This window comes from Erythrolamprus reginae, chromosome 9, assembly GCF_031021105.1.
Source record: "Erythrolamprus reginae isolate rEryReg1 chromosome 9, rEryReg1.hap1, whole genome shotgun sequence".
NCBI lineage: Eukaryota > Metazoa > Chordata > Lepidosauria > Squamata > Dipsadidae > Erythrolamprus > Erythrolamprus reginae.
The window spans coordinates 470,193-488,373 of record NC_091958.1 but is presented as its reverse complement, the minus strand read 5'-3'; the positions used below and the strand labels follow the sequence as shown (position 1 = coordinate 488,373).

Here is an 18,181-nt window from a genome sequence, read left to right as displayed (position 1 = left end):
CTGCAACCGTTCTTCATATGTTTCAGCCTCCAGTCCCCTAATTGTCTTTGTTGCTCTTCTCTGCACTTTTTCTAGAGTCTCAGCATCCTTTTTGCATCGTGGCGACCAAAACTAGCAGGGTTGAAGTACAGCTACATGGACTATTCCATCCCAGCGGTCCTCTTGTGCCCACCACTGCAAGGTCATCTGGGCAGAATCTCCTCCTGGCATAAAGGGGGGGGGGGTCACTCTTTCAAGGCTTTCAAAGGAGACGCAGCTCAGGCTCGGCAACCCCCTGTGTTTGAACAGCTGCAATTTCCCCACGTGTGACTGGCAGCCATGGCATGCCCACGTGGAGCTCCGTAGACCTGGTGATGCCATGAACCAGGGCCAGCCCTGAACCAAGGGACCTTTTCCGCTGACTGAGAGCAAGGTTGGATAAAAGCAGAACGGGATCTAGAGAGAGCCACTCTCTGCACCCGCCTGGGATCTGCTGCTTTCATCTAAGCAAAGGAGGAGGAAGTGACCCAGCGAGGACTGGCCTGTTTCCACCGTAAACAAACACCCATGGGCTGGTTCCCATGCTTAGCCTGAAAAGACGGGGCTCCCAGGAAGGACCACCTGGCCCACTTTGTCCTCGCCAAGACGCTGCCTCGTTCAGATGCCCCCAGTGGGTCTCGAGGACCTGGAGCTCCTCAGAACTGAACCTGGAGGAGAAAGAGAGTTCAGGGCTGGGAGGGGCTGCTCTGCACTGCAGGGAGGGAGGGTCCAGGAAAGGCAGGGGAACAGGGGCTCTCGCAAGGGGGTTGGGGCTGCCCACAATCTCCTTGGCTCTTCCTCACCCAGCTCCTAAGGGCAGGATGAACTGGGCTGCCTGAAGCCTCCTCTGGCTCCTCCCCAGTCACACTCACCCCCAGGAGCTGCCACATGATGGGTGGATCCCACTCGGGGCCCTGCCGGTGTGCTCACCATTTGCCTCCGAGGATCCCTGGAGGAAGCACTGCAGGAACTCTCGGCTGCTGGTCCGGATCCCCTTCGCCCCAGGATGCTGCTCCTGTCTTGCCTGCTGGCTTGGTTCTCCGTCTGCTTGGCAGATGTCCATCAGCTGGAGGCAGCCAGGATTATGAGTGTCACACCTGTGGTGGACGGGTAAGAGGATCCCTGCCTTCCTTTCGCTGCCCTGGGTTGGTGGAGAAGAGCTCCAGCCTTTGCCCTCCAGGGCCTCCTGTGGGCACTTAGCTGGCATCCAGCTTTCCACTGGGCTGGCTGGTTGGCGCAATGCCACAGGACTTCCAGCCGGGCTGACACACTCCACCCCCGGGAGACGGTGTTAAAATGTACGTGCAACGGGGCTGGGCTGCTTTCCAGGGAGCAGAATCTATAGGGCTGGCTGGGGTGGGGGGGAAGTTTCTCATCAAGGCTTTCTGAGAAAAAAAAAACCCTTTTAGAAGTGGCTAAATGGTGAAGTGCCCAGGGGGGGAGAAAGGTCTGGGCGAGTCCTTGAAGGGGGGGGGGGGTTAAAAAAAGCTGGTGACAAAGAATTGCACAAGAGTCTCTGCAAAGTAGGGAACAAACATTAAACTGTCAGATGTGGTTCAGTGGAAATAAAACAATGGATTTGGGAGCCAAACTCTGGAGGAGAGAGGCCTGAGGCTGAGCTCTCTCCCTGGGCAAGCGGGGGGGGGGGGTGAAGGAAGGTGATTCACCTGTAAGGAGGCAGGTTTTCTGGTAAGGTTCATGTGCAGCAGAACCGGAGAGGAAAGTCCCGATGGCTGTCATAGGGTGCAGGGTGTGACCTTCCTGGAGCAGCTTCCTGGATTTGGCCATCCTGGAAAGAATTTTTGGAGAAGGAGGCGGCAGGAGAAGCAGCCCAGTTAGCGGAGGGCTGGCCAAGCCCCACTGGGAGGAAAGACCTCTGTGCCAAGGCCTCTGTGAATTCCATTGAGCAGAGGGGGGAGAACGGCCCAGGAAGGATTCAGAGCAATGCAGGGGAAGAGATTACAGCCCCCTCCCCTCTCCACCCTGGCCTTGATCCAGCAGCCCTTTGTTCCGTGAATAATCAACCACCAGGTGATTGCCCTCAAGGCTGGCCAAACCTTACACCTCTCCCTGGAGGGTTCTGGCATTGAGGTGGACGTACAATGGCCAGGCAGCCTTGGAGGTGTTGGGAAACCCAAGGGTGAAGAAACGTAAAGGCTTTTTCAACCCTTCCCCCTTGCCTGCCTCTTGAAGACCAGCAGGGCTTCCAGTAGAACAGTGATGGCAAACCTTTTTTTCCTCCGGTGCCAACAGAGCACATGCTCAAGTGCCCACACCCATAATTCAATGCACGGGGAGGGGTGAAAACAGCTTCCCCTGCCCCCGAGAAGCCTCCTGGAGGCCAGAAATGTTTCCCAACTTCTGGTGGGCCCAGTAGGCTCGTCTTTCGCCTTCCCCAGGCTCCAAAGGCTTCCCTGGACCAAGGGAGGATAGAAACGCCTTTCCTCATCCCCCCTGGAGGCTCTCTGAAAGCCGAAAACGCCCTCTCAGAGCCTTTGTGTGAACCAAAAATCAGCTGGCCGGCACACACTTGCACAGTGAAGCTGAACTAGGGTAATGGCTCGCATGCCAGCAGATATAGCTCTGCAGGCCACTTGTGGCACCTGTGCCATAGGTTCGCCATCACTGCAATAGAACCTAGAAGTGGGTTGGTCCATCTCTGGGCACCAGGAAGCCAACAGCTCCTCCGACTCCTTGCTTGGGATTCCTTCTGAAGGTGGAAACAGCTGGGGCTGGGCAGGCACATTGATGCAATCTGGGGAACTGCAGGCGGATTCCAGCTGTTTTGTGTTAACAAATAGAGGTGAGTGGTGGCTGCGTATTCTGGGAATTAGGAAGGAAGATCAGTTTCAATTCAATACACAATTACCTTCAAGATCAAAGCAACTTTTAAAGAATAATAGACCTGTCCTCTCTCTCGTTTTAAAGAGAACTTGCTTTGATATTTAATGCAATTTGTTTTGAATTATAGCTGAACTTATTTCCTTCACATATTGGAAAAAGAGGCCGTTCGTGGTTTGGCTGCTCTGCCATTTCCAGTTAAATGCAATGAAATAACTGAACTTAGAAGACAAGCCATTAACGGACGAAGTAGCCTTTTCATGGCTTGTTAAGTACAGTGGTCAGAAGGGCAAGATCTCCCGCAGGGCCACGCAAGGTTGCTGGCGTTACAATAAGTGTATTGTGTGATACCAGAGCCTGATACCTGGTCTTTTGAGAGAGAGAAGGATGCCAACTGCAATGCAAATTAGGGATATAAGTGGAGGCGGTTGGCACCTTCATTACCTTCCCGCAGCCTTTTACGTTTTTAGCCTTTTTTTTGCATCTGTCTCTTTTATTTATTTGCTTATTTATTTATTTATTATTTGGATTTATATCCCGCTGCTCTCCCAGGACTCGGGGCAGCTTACGACATATAAAAGAAAACAACACAAGTATCCTAAATCCAATTAATTTAGATTAAGTAATCTAAAAATTGCATTAAAAGTCAATCATTCCCATTCAAACAACAAACAACCACAAACAGGCCTGACATTCACTGGCCAGTGGGGGGGGGGCTGGGGGGGGTAGATGAGTCTCCAAACTCTTGCAGAAGGTGAGGAGGGGGGGTCAGTACGAATCTGCAGAGCTTGGTTTATTATCTCTTTTATTGGTTTATTGTATTTTTATGTAGTTTTAAAATGTTTATGCTTTAATTGTACACCACCCAGAGTCACAAGTGAGATTTTGCCAAATAAATAATAAATTGATTGTTGTTGTTGTTCTATGAATGGCTTTCTCTGATCAAAGCAAGCCAGGTTCTTAGTGTTGCAAACCAGCCACTGACCTACCGCAGTTCAGCCCATCCTTTAATCCAATGGGAGGGAAACTAACCGTTACCATCTCGCCCTTTGCCCTCCAAGGACAATCGCCTTATCAATTAATCTGCTGCAATCAGCCTCTTGTATCATGACCCAGCATCTACCAAGATGATAAGTGGTTATCTTTCCTTTCTGCAGACACAACGATCTGCCCTGGCAGTTGCTGGAAAAATTCAACAACCAGCTGTCTTTGAAGGCAGCCAATCTGACCGACCTGCAAGACACTCACACCAACATTCGGAAGCTGCGTCTCGGCCACGTGGGCGCCCAGGTGAGAGATGAGCAAAAGACACCTGCAAGTCTCCCGTAGAACAAAATAGGGCAGATTAACTTTCCTGTCAAAATGTCCCATCACTCAGATATTTGCGAATTGCTCAGCCTTGTAAACTTGCTTGTTTTCAGGTAAAGATTTCCAGCCCAGCTTATTTGTTCAGCCTTTTGGCCGCGTTTCAAATTCCCCGTCGGTGGGTCCACCCTCTGCTGCCTGCCCACTTCCTTCCTGTGGAAAAGCGAGACCGCCTGTCCTCTCCCCTTGTCCCTTGGACCCCCTGCTGATCCAGATGTGGCCTCACCCAGGAAGCCTCGTAATGCCCCTTTGCCTTCCTCCTGCAGTTCTGGGCAGCCTACGTGCCCTGCGACACCCAAAACAAAGACGCCGTCAAGCGAACTCTGGAGCAGATCGATGTCGTCCATCAGATGTGCCACCGATATCCAGATGTCTTCAGTTGTGTTACTGACGCTGCAGGTGAGCGCAGAGACGGGGCCACGGCTGTTGCTTCCTGGCTGCCTGGGAGGGGCACAGGGCCAGGGGGGGCTGCTGCCCGGATGGAGGGGAACGCAGTGGGGTAGTGAAAATAGAGCTCCACCCCAGAGCCCCCAATTTGCACGGAAAGATGTTGAAAGAAAATGCAGGGCGCCTGCACAAGCCACGGCCACAGTGGGATAGTAAACATGTTGGAAGCCCTTCACTGCACAGGGCACCCTGCACGTCAGTGAGGCACCAGGTGAGTAGGGGGCTGCTCCACATGATGGAATCCAAGCCCCCTGGCTCAGCCTCAGGCCTCTGGAGACCACCACTGGCCCTTCGTGGTTAGCTACTTCCAGGGAAAATCAGGAGCAACATCAGCAACTGCTCTGGAATCAGGGCCAAAGGCCAGTGCTGGTTTTATCCTTGGCAGGAGAAAGTGTCTGGAGCTGTATTTACATGTAATGGGTGCAATCATTTTTAAAACCACGATTCATTGACTAAACCACAAAATACGACCTGCAACCCATGGATTGCAAAGCATTCGTGCCTGGGTTCACGCAATGACAACATCCAGTAGCTTGATCCTGGCTTGCCACACCGAGTGAACCCAGGTGACTGCACTTTATTCAACAAGCTAACAGTTGAGCAAGCCACAGCTTAGTTGATGTGTGAACCAGGCCAACATTCTAAACCAGGGGTAGGCAAAGTTGGCTCTTCTATGACTTGTGGACTTCAACTCCCAGAATTCCTGAGCTAGCAGGTTTGACTCAGGGATTCTGGGAGTTGAAGTCCACAAGTCATAGAAGAGCCAGCTTTGCCTACCCTGGTTCTAAACAAACTCTTAGCTGGTGTAGGGCAACACGTGAACTCCATCTCTGCCAGAATTCTCCATTATTCAGTGTGCAAAACCCAGCATGGGTCAGGTTGGAGAAGGGTAAGTTAGCCCTTAACTGTGAAAATCAAGTGTAGACTTCAACCATTTCATATTCCCAGCTGGTCAGCCTGGACGGAAATCCTTCTCTTGTAGGTATCCAGAAGGCTTTTGGCACTCGCCATGTGGCCAGCCTCATCGGCGTGGAGGGGGGGCATTCCATCGACAGCAGCTTGGCTGTCCTGCGCACCTTCTACCTGCTGGGCGTGCGCTACATGACCCTCACCCACAGCTGCAACACCCCCTGGTAAGCAGGGAGGCCCTGAAGCCTCCTTCCGAGTATGGACATAGCTACCCAGGGGCCCATCAGCAGGGCAGAGCCGCAGCGCATGGCTGTGGGGTAGCCCTGCAAGCGTTTGTGTAGGGAAGGACCTAAGAGGGTCGTGGGGCAAGTCGTTTCAACAGCAGAGTCCCATTTTGGGGGAAAGGAGGTGCACCCCAAGACTGTTTAGGGGAGGGAGGTGTAGAGAAGGAAGTGTCAGGATTCTATGCGCCTTCACCTGGGCTCCTCTTTCCTTGGCAGGGCTGACAACTGGCTGGTAGACACGGCGGAAGAAAAGCCTGTCCACAATGGCTTGACGGAATTTGGGAAGGTCAGCGAAGGGTCCGTGGAAGGATTGGAAGGGGGAGGGGGCGATACACGGCTACCCAAGCTGTGCAACTCATCCAGCAAAGGGAGGGGAGGTTTTGTCATTGTCCCAAAGCAGAGCCAGTTAACAATTGAAACAGGGGTTGCAAAAGTGACCCCACCAAGGGGCAACTGGTGGGAGATGAAGGCTCGTGCCATAGAGTTTGGGGCAGGCCCCCAACGCTTCCGGGGCTCCTCCTCTTGATCCCAGAGTCGCCTTCTCACACCATCACAGTGCCCAGTTGGGGCCAAATGACCCTCCGCTCCTTTGCTCCGCAGCGTGTGGTCCGAGAGATGAACCGGCTGGGCATGATGGTGGACTTGTCCCACGTCTCTGTGGGGACCATGAAGGCTGCCCTCGAGGTCTCCAGGGCCCCCGTGATATTTAGCCACTCCTCGGCCTTTGCAATTTGCCCCAACAGACGGAATGTGCCGGACGATGTCCTCCTCCAAGTGGTGAGCTTTGGGTGGGCGCGAATGGACGCACCTGCTCTCCACAGCATCAAGGCCGGTCGGGAGGGAAGCCTTTGCCCTGCGTGCTTCCTGGGCTCCTCTTCAAAGGGGTCAGCCCCCTACCTATCCACGGGCAGGCACGTGGTTGGGTGCAGCTGCAGCAGGGGGAGGAGGGGGCAGAGAAATGGGGGCTGTTGCTGTTTCCGGGCACCAGCTTCTGGGCGGCCCCTTTGGTGATGGCCTCTTCTCTTCGCACAGAAAGAGACACGCAGCCTCGTGATGGTCAACTTCTACAATGACTACGTCTCCTGCAGCAGCAGTGCCACTCTGGCCCAGGTAGCAGGTAAGCCCAACAGAGCAGGAAGGACGCGGGAGGAGGCACGGGAGGGGGAACTGAGGCACACAGAAAGGGGTCAACCTCTCATCCTTCTCGCCTGCAGACCACATGGACCACATAAAGCGCATTGCTGGAGCAAAGGCTGTGGGCATTGGAGGAGACTATGATGGGGTGCCCAGGTATCAGCAGGGGAGTTGGGGGGGTGGGGCGGGGAGGCTTGAAAGAAGCCCAACCTGCAGTGGGAGAAACGTCAGCCCCACGGCTGGAGGGGCTTCACTGCCTGAAGATTGGAGGCAGCTGCCAAGAATGATAGTCGCAGTTTAATGGAGGGCCGTGTGTCCCCATGGCATGTATATGCGGTGACCTTGAATGAACAGGGACTCGGAGAGGGGAAGTGGTCCTTGCTCTTAAGACGTCCTGCCCTCTGACCAAGACATGGCCGGTCAAGGTGCAGGTGGGTGCAGATGGGCTCCTGGATCAGCCCTGGCCCGAGATGGGCTCCAGATCAGCCCTGGCCCGAGAAGAGAGCATGAAAGGGTGGGGGCGAGAGACATGGAACCCTGCCCTTAATCTCTTGCAATTTCTCTGGGGGGGGTTTTGTGGGGGGGGCACACAGAGTCCCTGAAGGCTTAGAGGACGTCTCCAAATACCCCGACTTAATTGCTGAACTGCTGAGGAGGAAGTGGACAGAAAAGGAGGTGAAGGATGCCTTGGCCAACAATCTGTTGAGGGTCCTGCAGGAGGTGGAGCAGGTAAGACCTCTCAGAAGAGCTGGAGGGAGGTGGGGCAATAAGGGACTTGGGCGTGGAAGACCCTCAGCTCTGCAGGCCAGCCATGTTCTTCTCAGCGGCTCTTTCCTTTCCATGTTGCGCTCATTTTCGGGCCTTTTTGAACAGCTCCTGTTTGGAGAACCTCTTCCCAGCCAGGAGAACCAGGTTGACTCAAAAATTCTAGACGGAAGGGTGCCTTAATGGTTAAGGTGCTAGATCAGGATCTAGAATCCGGTTCCCTTCCACCCGTGGAAGCTCAGGGGTTGTCTTGCAACCCATCGTTTTCTTCCCCAGCCTCGTCTACCCAAGAGGGCAGGAGGGTGAAGAGGACTAGAACCCCATCTAAATCTAATGAACTAATCTCCTTCCTTAGGTGCGAGACGAAATGTCTAATGTCGCTGCCGATGACACCCCCATCGCCTTCGAGAAACTGGAAGGAGGGTGTCGGACGCACTATGGGTACGCCAACCAAGGAGACCACCCGAGAGCTCTGCCGGCTGTGCTCCTCCTACTGCTGCTGTCCACTCTGATCTAGTAGAAGCCCCAGAGTCGCCTTCCTTGTAGACTACGAGGGTCCTGCTAGGTTGGCCGAGAAGCATCGTTCCTACATCCAATTCCTATCGCACTTTAAACTCTGCCCAAATCTTGGACTCTTATCGCTCATTACCTCCATTAACTTTTGGCCGGTTACCAAAATGCCATCAGGGCCTCAGTTACTTCTGCTCTTTCCCTACGGTGGACATCGGAGGAGGAGCAAGCGGGAATCTGCTCTGAACTTTTCAAAGTATTTGCTGGCCACCTTCAATGCTCTGCAGACCTCAGGCGCATGCAGCAGGCCAGGCACACACGACGGGGAGTTCAGGGAAGAACACCAGGCAGCGCCACTTACGGGGTGTCCAGGGGGAAAGGGTTGGAATTCCCTGACATTTCCTTGTAACCTGAGATCTGGCTAAGGCGCGGTCGTAGATGACGTCACACCCAAAGCCATGGAGAAATATCGGCAGCTGAGGAAGCAAGTTGTGGCCACATTAATCTTCATTTTTCCTTGACTCTGCCAGGCAGCTCCACCTGTTTCTTTTTTTCACATGATTTTCTCTGACTTTTCAACACTTTAAAAGTTTGTCTTTTCCCCTTAATTTATTCCATTTTTTTCACGAATTCCCTGATATTTCCCTGATATTTCCTGAACTGCCCATTTCCCTGATGGTTCTGTTGTAGGTTTGCTGGAGCCCCTGCACTTGGGTGCTTCTTCGGTTTGCCTGGCTCTCCCCCCCCCCCCTGTGAAGGGCAGAGATCAGGGTGACAAGAGAGCAAGCAGACCCCCAGTGGGGGATGCAGATCAAAAGCCCCACAGTGGCACCCGCAGCCCTGAGTGCACGACGCAAGAAGCCCAGCGCTCGCCCCTGTGCCCCTCCCTCCCGTGAAGGCAAACAGCAGCATCGCTAATTCCTCCCCGTGAATCACCCTTCTGGGGTGGGGCGCTTGGCAGGTGGACAAAGCAGAGGAGCCAAACCCATTAGTTTTGAACAGGCTGTGTCTGCCCTCTCTCTCTCTCTCTCTCTCTCTCTGTGTACATTCGAAGAGCAGGGAGGGGTGAAAAAGAAGGTGCAGTTGTGCAGGATTCACATCAGTCCCGACTTAGCCCTTGCTGTGCCTAATAGCGCCAGTGGCCGATCCCAACAGTGGCCACTAAATGTAGACGACCTGCCTTATATCATAACCTGCATTGGTGTAAGGGAACCAAGGCCTTGGGCCAGAGCGCTGATGGCAAAGCTTTTCTTCCTTGGGTGCTGAATAACAGGTGTGCGTGTGCTATTGCACAAGTGCCCAAACCCATCATTCAATGCCTGGGAAGGGCAAAAATGGCCTCCCCCGTGCCCCCCTCCCGGAGGTTCTCTAGAGCCTAAAACAGCCACTTCCCAAACTTTGGTGGTCCCAGTCGGCCCGTTTTTCGGCCTCCCCAGGCTCAGAGGCAAGAACCCCCCTCACTGGAAGCCAAAAACGCCCCCCCAGAGCCTCCAGGCGAGACGGAAATCAGCTGGCTGGCACACACATGCACACTGCAGTGGAGCTACGGCAATGGCTCCGTGTGCCACCTGTGCCATAGGTTCTTCATCGCAGGCCTAGAACAAGGAGAGACGGTGAGTTCAAGCCCCACTGTCGCCTAACTGTCCCTCTCAGCCTAACTGGCCAGAGTTGTTCTTGGGAAAAGAGAAGGAATATTGGGGTCGTTTGCCACTGTGAGTTGTACATGGGAAAATAAATTGGGATACAAATCTTTCCTTAACCCTCCCCCCCTTGATGGAAATATGCAGGGTCCACGGTCTAGGCAAGGGGGGCTGACCTTTTTTTAAACAAAGCCCTGAGAAAGGGGATCAGACCCAGAAAGGGCCCTAAGGCCTGGTCGACTCGGGAACCAGGAAGCTCCCAGCCATCAGCTCCCGTGACTAAAGCCAACACCAACCAAAAGGAATTTTACCCCCTTCCTGGAGAGTTGATTTCCTTAGCTGCTCAACCCCGGTGACCTGCCCTGCTGCCCACCTGTCCCCCCTCCCTCACTGGGCCCCTCCCCCAGGAAGCAGCGCCTGTGAAGAGGGAAACAGACCCTCTCCCTGCAGGAGTCCCCCTCCCCTTCTCCCCCAAAGCAGGAAGCCCACCTGGGCTCCTTTGGGGCCTCCCCAACCACACAGCCGCTTCCGTGAACCATTTGGGCATCCCGGCCGACACACACACACACCAGCTTTGCAAACCTCCGGGCGGCTCCTGCTTCTTCCCAGAGAGAGTTTGTTTATTTAAGCCGGCATTAAAACAACAGCTGACAACATTCACTTTTCATTTACAAAAAGAAAAAAGGCAAAGACAATTTTCCGTAGTGTTGGAGGCTTCACTGCTCTGTACAAAGGAAACGTGCCAGGGAGGAGGGGGGGTCACACCTCCCCAGCCCAGAGGAGCCCCCGCCTGCAGCGATGGAGGACACACACACACACACACACACACGCAATGCCACCAGTAGAAGGGGATACTTGCTTGCCACCCCAACTTTGGCTTTTACAGAGAAACGGAATTCTCAAGGGGGGGGGGGATGGCCTTGCCTCTCATTTACACACAGACCCTCCCTCTCTCTCTCTCTCTCAGTCTGTGCAAGGGGGATCCTGGGGCTCGTAGCTCATAGGAATGGCCGGGTGGGGGTGGGCTAAAGCACCAGTGAGGCAGGAGGGTCTTCTCCTGAAGCTGGAGTGTTTGGCCACAAGACAGGCTGTGGGGAGGGGGGGGGAGGGGGGCGCATGCACGAAGGCCGACGGGGGGAAGGGCTGTTTCCAAAGGTCACTTTGTGGTCTGTCAATTCAAGGCAGGTTGAAAAGGGGCCCCTCCCCCTCCCTGGCAGCGTCTTCCCAACTTCCAAGCGGCCTGTCCCACCCCTACACCTAACAAGGGGGAGCGGGGCAGCCATCAGCACCCCAGGGTCTACGCGTGCAGCAGCCGGCCCCTTCCTCCCAGGAGTGCTCCCCCCCCCCCAAGGGCTGTGCTCCCACCAAGGCAAGTGCTGCAGGCTCAGGTGCCTCTCCTCAGGTCAGGGGAGGAAGAGGAGCAGGAGGAAGAAGAGGAAGAAGAGGGGGGCAGTGCAGGCTGGGAGGAGCAGCAGTTGGGGGGGGGGCAGGGTATCCAACCCAGGAGACCGGGCAGCCCAGGCAGAGTCCAGCTTCTTTAGACAGGAGCTCTGGTTGCTGGAGGATGAGGTGGTGGTCCACGCTGGGCACAGCAGACCTGCAGGGGTGGGCGGGGCAGTCTCCTCCCTGGCCCTCGAAGAGGGTGGCCAGAGGCTGGAGGGGCTCCGGGCAGAAACCCCACCAATCACAGCAGGACAAGGGAGGGGCGACTGAAGGCCACGGGGCAGGGGAATTAGTTCCGCAAGGCCGCCAACCTGGAAAGGTGAGAGAAGAAGGTTAAGGCAGGAAAACCAAACCTCGTCTGGCCCAACCGGCGTCCCAGAAGAGAGAGATTCCCAAATGCCGCATTGTTCCTCAGACACAGAGCCCCCCCGTGTGGCCTTGGCGCATGCTCCAAGCATGAGAGCTGCTTCCCTTTCAACTTCAGCCCTTTCTTCTCACCAAGGTTTCCAACACTTCTGGCCCCTCTTGTGAACACACGGTGTAAGGTCAGCCAATTAAGGATGGGCTCAGGTGCAGGCGGTGGATGTGCATAATGCTCAGCCAGGATTTCTTTTGACAATGGCCTGGTTCACATCTCATGCCATCCGCAATGGGCCAGTTCCCAAAAGCACTCGGAGCCCCCCACCTCACCCACCCGGCGCATGACTGGGACAGCTGCACCTCTGGCGTCACCGAGCGAGGCAGACCTGACAGGGTGAACCACGGCCAGAAGCAGGAAAGCTGACCACGCAGCCCCCCTGAGTGGCTGCAGACTTTGGGGGGGGACAGGAGCCCCCACCAGCCCAGATTTCCTTCTGCGCTTCTTTCGTGTAATGGGTCATTCTTTGTCAAGTGGACCAGGTGTCCCCACTCGACCCACCTTCAATTTCAATGAAACTTTGCACATATATTCCTTAGGGTATAAAACTGAGGAACTAAACACAAGGACCTAAAATTTTGCACACCTCAGTTTTATACCCTAAGGAAAATATGGGCAAAATTTCATCGAAATTGAAGGTGGGTCGAGTGGAGAAGATTCTGAAAATTGGTCCACTGGACAAAGAATGACCCTAATGCTATGCACATTTAATCTTCTCCCTTCTGGAAAGCTCCACCTGCCCAACTCTAGCTTTACGGGCTGGAAAGGGCTCCCGGCCAGAGGTCCGGTCCTGTGGTCAGGCAGAGGGAAGCAGACCAACCTCCGTGACAGCTGGTCCTCCTGAGAACGCGTTGAGCTCTCCCCCACGGCCGAGGCCCCTTCGGGCAGCTGGTTCAGCTGGTCCATGATCTCCAGGCCGTTCTCCTCGGCAATCTGCACTATCAAACTGTCCACCTGCTCCTGGGGCGTTGTCAAGGTGGTGGCCGAGCTCATGGAGTCCTCCATCACCTGCAGAGACCCCAAGCAGAGGCGTTGTGATCAAAGCAAACAACAGGTGGGAGCTACAGACAGACGCCCTGAACAAAACGCATTCCGGGGATTCAACCCCTTCACCTGCTTCTTGCTAGGGACCCACGTCCTCTCGCTGAACTCAACCACCCTCCCAAGCACGGTCATCTGCAGCCTCTTTGCTCAAGCCGTTTGGGGAAAGGAGGGCGCCTCTTCTTGCTGAACAGTGGAACATCTGGCACAAGGCAGGACAGGGGGCTGCATGAACCACTGGCCTGAAAGGCGACGGGGGCTGCCAGTGACAAAGCAAAGCGCTGGACTCCGCTTAGTCCTCTTTCAAAGCCTGCTTGGTCATCACCCGTGCCACCTCTCTGATGTGGAGATTTTGGCTCAATGGGGAATTCCCACAGATACCCAAACACTTTCACACGCACACAGAGAAGGCAGCAAAGGCTAGAGGAGGACAGGAGTAAGCTGACCGGCAGGAGACGATGAGCTCTGAAGCTCAGCTTTCCCTGCAGCACTTACTGAAGTGTGGACGTCCAAGTTCTGGACCTGCTGCTCAAACTTGTCCATCACAGCCGAAACCTTCTGAAGATCCATGGAGCCGAGAGCTTTGTCCAAGGCCTTGGTCACCTGGGCCATATTCTTGGTTACCTGCAACAGTCAGGAATCGTATTCACTTGGAGAAGTGGTTCTCAAACTTTCTAATGCCGCGACCCCTTAATACAGTTCCTCCTGTTGTGGTGACCCCCAACCATAAGTCTATCACCAATTCTCCCAACAGAGCTTTAAGCTGATTGGGTGGAAGGTGAGAGGGACACCCCCAATGTAAACTCCTGATTGGTCAGATTGTAAAAACATCTTCCAAGGCGCCAGAGTAGAAGCTTCCGTTCCTAACACCAGGGGACATTTGTCTCTCCCCATGAAGATCTTAGGCGACCCCTGTGAAAGGGGTCCCGACTCCCAGGCTGAGAACCCCTGACTTGGAGGAGCCACACCAAGCCAGGGCCAATCCTGCAAAGGGGGTGCCCCATGTGACCCTGGAACAGCAGCCCTGATCAGGTCCAAGAGAAAAGTGTGCAGTGGCCGGTCAGTGCCAATCTCTCAAGGGATCTTCCTCTTTTCCTTGTGGAAGCCCTGAGGCAGAAAGAAACCCAAGGCCACCGAGCGAAGGTCAGGCTGAGTCTGAGAGGCTGGTTGATAAAGGCCGGATGGCAACGGGCGAATGGGGCAAGAGGAAGCCAAGCGGCCTGATACTGTGTTTTCCAAAAAACAAGACCCTGACTTATATTCTTTGAACCCTGAAATAAGCCCTTGGCCTCACTGCCATGCACTCAGAAGCCCCACTGGGCTTATTATCAGGGGAGGCCTTGTTTTGGGGGGGACAGGGTAGGAAATCCAATGGGTAACTTCTACAAATCAACATACACTGCTCAGAAAAATCAAGGGAACCCTTAAACAACACAATATAACTCCAAGTAAGTGAAACCTCTGTGAAATCAAACTGTCCACTTTGGAAGCAACACTGATGGACCGTCAATTTCACCTGCTGTTGTCCACATTCAACTTTGTACAGAACAAAGGATTCAAGGAGAATGTTTCATTCACTCAGGTCTACGATGGGTTCATTGAATGTTCCCTTTGTTTTGGGGGGCAGTACAGTTTCAAACACTCCCTCCCCTAGAAATTTAGCTGGCTGGCAACGATGGCAGCTGTCCATACCTAGAAGGGGCCAGTTTAGTGTAGATGATTTTTTTTGGCAGCCTCCAACAAAGAAAACCTCTACCTGTCCCCCGAGCGCAAAGAAGGCCACGCAGTATCAAAATAGAGCTCCTTACTCCCTTCATGGTCACCGCTGTCTGGACCTTGGAGGCCACGGCGTCCACCCGGGAAGCCATGCGCAGCCAGTTCAAGCCCTCGTTCTTCTTCCGGATGGCATTCTCTGCGTAGACCCGGGCACACTCCACGTTCTTCTGCTGAAGGGCCTGGAATTCAAGACAAGGGGCAGAGCCTTCAGCTCCACAGCTTCTCCAGACAAAACCGAGAGCGGAAGGAAAAGAAGGGGACCAGACTTCCAGAGGCTGAGAGACACATTCTAGGCGTTTGTCTGCTTTGAAAGTGAGGAAGGGAAAGGGGTGTGTGGAAGGGAAAGAGGGGGGGGCTCCTCCAGCTCAGAAAGACATGGGAGGGGCAGGGCAGGACCAGGAGAGCAGAGACGCTCAAGCTAAGGAGAGGAAGGGGCTGCAGACAGACCCTCAGGCCAAGGCTCAGAAGAGTAGAAGCTCGATTGGTAAGAAAAGTGGGGCAGCCCAAAGGCTTAAAGGCAGCAGAGACGGAAGCCCGGCCTTCCCGACCCATTCCCCACCCATTACGCCTGGCCCTGGCATTCAGGCCCCTCACCTTCTTGACTTTGGCTTGTTCTGTTTTGGAGTCCTTCTCTGCCTTCTTGGCAAGCTTCTCCAGCTGCTTGGCTGTAAACTAGAGAGGGACAGATGTTCAGCAGGCCTGTAGGCAAGAGCAGCCCCCCACCCCCAGGCCCTCTGGATGGAGCAGAGGAGGATCCCGGTCCGACAGAAGGACAACCGGAGATGGAGGGATATGTACTGAAGGCCTGATGGATGGAGAGGCGGCTATAGCTCCAAGTGGCATGAAGAAAAACAGCCACCCCCAGATTTCTTGACAAAACGGGACCAGGAATTGTTCTGCTACAAAAACAGACAGTCCCTCTCCAAGGAGCAGTGTGTTTCCCAATCTGAGTGTTTATTGTGAAAGCATTAATTGTCTGTTAATTTTGCCACAAGAATTTTGATTTTAAGGCCTAAAAGAAGCACATTCCATGGCAGGACCACTCACCTTTAACTGAAACAGTGTATCTGTAAAGAGAAAAATGGGAGCAGTTGGAAGATTTAAGGATAAAAGGGATCTTCAATAGGAAGGGCAGATTTTTGGAAACATTCACAACATTATTTTGCCCAAATCTGTGCACTCCACAAAATGTTTCCATAAATTTGAAAGAATATGAAAACATTAGTTCCTTGTGTTTTTTAAAAAAATATCTGTTACTATTTCTCACAACTATAACACATTGGGGCTCATCCCTTTGATCGCTTAGAGCAGGCAAAGTTGGCTCTTCTATGACATGTGGACTTCAACTCCCAGAATTCCCGAGCTAGCACGATTGAAGTCCACAAGTCATAGTAGAGTAGTCATAGTAGAACCAACTTCGCCTGCCCCTGGCTTAGTTTTGAGGATGATCCCCAGAGATTTAAGATTAAACGCTCAGGTTTCCACTTACAGAATGACAAGGTAAATCTATCCATCCCTTGGCACAAGAAACCTAGAAGATTGGCGGCAGAAAAAGGCCTCCTGGTCCATCTCGTCTGCCCTTCTACTATTTCCTGTGTTTTATCTTAGGATGGATCTATGTTTATCCCAGGCATGTTTACATTCAGTGACTGTGGATTTACCAACCACGTCTGCTGGGAGTTTGTTCCAAGCCTCTACTACTCTTTCAGTCAAACCACATTTTCTCACGTTGCTTCTGATCTTTTCCCCAGCTAACTTCAGATTGTGCCCCGTGTTCTTGTGTTCACTTTCCTATTAAAGAGACTTCCCTCCTGAGCCTTATTTAACCCTTGTTCACGAAGTCTTTCCTGAGACTTAATGAGCCCGAGCAGTCGCAGAAGAAGAAAAAGAGGAAGGAGAAGAGGGCCTTATTCTGCCTAATTCAAACATCCGATTTAATTTCCGGGGGCCAGTCTGACGCTGCGACCCCTGGGCGGCACCGCCTGCCCTCTTTCCTTCGGCCACTCCCTGGCTTCTCCTTGGCCGTGCCCCCGCCCTCCTCGGCCCCCGCCCTTCCCTTTGGCCCCCCCTGGCGCCAGAAGTTCCGCACGACCACCACGGGTAGCCGCCCGGAGCCCAGCTGGAGTTGGGCGGCATATAAATGTCACAAGTAGAATAAATGAAATGAAATGAAATAAGCTCCAGTCAGCCGCCGCATTAGATGTGAAACACCCCCCCCTCCCCCCTCCAGCCCCTTTCCCCGCCCCGGGAAGAGACCCCCGCCCCTCCCTCACCGTCCATCCCGGCTGAAGTCCTCGCTCGCCTTTTCTTGCCAGGACTTCCGGGTTCCGGAGACGCTCACTTCCGCCTTCCTGCCGCTCGGGAGGCGGGGCCTCGGGCGGCGCATACGTCGCCCTCCCTAGACCGGACAGGGAAACAAAAGGCTCACGTACCTCTTTCAGAAGGCGGCCGCGGTTGCTGGGGCAACGAAGAGCCCGGATGTTGAGGAGCTCAGGGCCCTCCTCCAGCTTTTGTTTTGTTATTTTGTTTTTATTTATTTAGATTTCTCGAATTTTATTTTATTTTATATTATTTATTTATTATTTGCGCTGCAATAAATTCTTTGGGTGGTAAATAAGATTAATTGTAGAGCAGTTCAAAGCATCTTACTCCAGGCTTAAGGCTGGAGGTGTACAGTTCCCAGCCAGCCCTATTGGCTGATTGGGGATGATGGGTTTGGAAGTCCGATCTCCTGGAGATTCCAGCCCGGTCTCGGACCAGCTGCCACACCTGCTTTCCGCACCCTGATGCCCCGCTGCTTGCCGGGGTAGCCTTGACCCTGCGCCCACACGGGTTGGCCCTGCCTCCATGGGATCCACCTGGGCGCAGGGTCAGCAACCGCCTGTGTGGGAATCCAGGAGGGCCTGCAGGCTGGGTGATGAGTTTCTGGTCACTAAAGTCCTTGGCTGCTTTGCACCTGCAAAGAGAGTGGAGGTGTGTGACATTTGAAAACTGCTGGTGTCTTTTGCACTTGACTGAAATGAGAGGCCTCTGTCCAATGGTGAATTTTATGCATTTATTAAAGGCTCTGCTGATAAAATAGCAAACAGAATATTTCCTCTAACTATAAAAACTACATTTCCTGCTTTCTCACGATGATAAAAACATATTTCACTCACAAGGCTAAAAAGTGTATATAAACCTTGCTGATGTGCCAGGCTGTGGTCAGCCGTCCTAGAAACAAGCGTTGTACAATTTCAGTCCCAAATAAAGTAGAGAAACTTCTTCCCAGGCAGCTGCTGTTTGTGTTTTCTTTCCTTGGAACAGAATGCGAGACGTCCAGGCAGCTTTTAGCCCCCCCCCCTTAGAAAATGAACCCCCCCTGGGGGAGGGTGCGGGCCTTCCCTCTTCCACCAATGGGTGGAAACTAAATAAGGAGAGAAGCAACTTTAGAACTAAGGAGACATTTCCTGACAGTCAGAACAGTTGATCAGTGGAACAGAAGTTGCCTCCAGAAGCTGTGGATGCCCCAACACTGGAGGTTTTTAAGCAGATGTTGGATCACCACCTGTTTGAGGTGGTGTAGGGTTTCCTGTCTAAGCAGGAGGTTG

The 18,181-nt window shown here is 53.6% G+C and overlaps 2 protein-coding genes across 2 annotated transcripts; one reads left to right on the top strand and one right to left on the bottom strand.

The window, feature by feature from the left end:
* Window positions 1-927: 927 nt before the first annotated feature.
* DPEP1 (dipeptidase 1) lies at window positions 928-8,881 on the top strand. Its single transcript, XM_070761775.1, has 10 exons — window positions 928-1,128; window positions 4,017-4,149; window positions 4,491-4,623; window positions 5,654-5,804; window positions 6,081-6,150; window positions 6,465-6,641; window positions 6,897-6,981; window positions 7,079-7,154; window positions 7,592-7,727; window positions 8,119-8,881. Exons 1-10 carry the CDS (start codon window positions 1,025-1,027, stop codon window positions 8,278-8,280), a joined length of 1,227 nt encoding a protein of 408 aa, XP_070617876.1. The 5' UTR covers window positions 928-1,024; the 3' UTR covers window positions 8,281-8,881.
* Window positions 8,882-10,486: 1,605 nt separating this feature from the next.
* CHMP1A (charged multivesicular body protein 1A) lies at window positions 10,487-16,952 on the bottom strand. Its single transcript, XM_070761777.1, has 7 exons — window positions 16,865-16,952; window positions 15,639-15,658; window positions 15,186-15,263; window positions 14,624-14,770; window positions 13,311-13,439; window positions 12,595-12,782; window positions 10,487-11,667 (listed from the first exon to the last, which is right to left on the bottom strand). Exons 1-7 carry the CDS (start codon window positions 16,869-16,871, stop codon window positions 11,646-11,648), a joined length of 591 nt encoding a protein of 196 aa, XP_070617878.1. The 5' UTR covers window positions 16,872-16,952; the 3' UTR covers window positions 10,487-11,645.
* Between the last annotated feature and the right edge of the window lie 1,229 nt (window positions 16,953-18,181).

Excerpts from the sequence above, each read along its gene's own strand:
- DPEP1 (XM_070761775.1), top strand. The coding sequence starts at position 1,025 with ATGCTGCTCCTGTCTTGCCTGCTGGCTTGGTTCTCCGTCTGCTTGGCA. Across the intron at positions 4,150-4,490 it reads TCGGCCACGTGGGCGCCCAG|TTCTGGGCAGCCTACGTGCC; the intron begins GTGAGAGATGAG and ends TTCCTCCTGCAG. Across the intron at positions 5,805-6,080 it reads CACAGCTGCAACACCCCCTG|GGCTGACAACTGGCTGGTAG; the intron begins GTAAGCAGGGAG and ends TTTCCTTGGCAG.
- CHMP1A (XM_070761777.1), bottom strand. Across the intron at positions 14,771-15,185 it reads AACAAGCCAAAGTCAAGAAG|GCCCTTCAGCAGAAGAACGT; the intron begins GTGAGGGGCCTG and ends CTTGAATTCCAG. Across the intron at positions 11,668-12,594 it reads GAGGACCAGCTGTCACGGAG|GTTGGCGGCCTTGCGGAACT; the intron begins GTTGGTCTGCTT and ends TCACCTTTCCAG.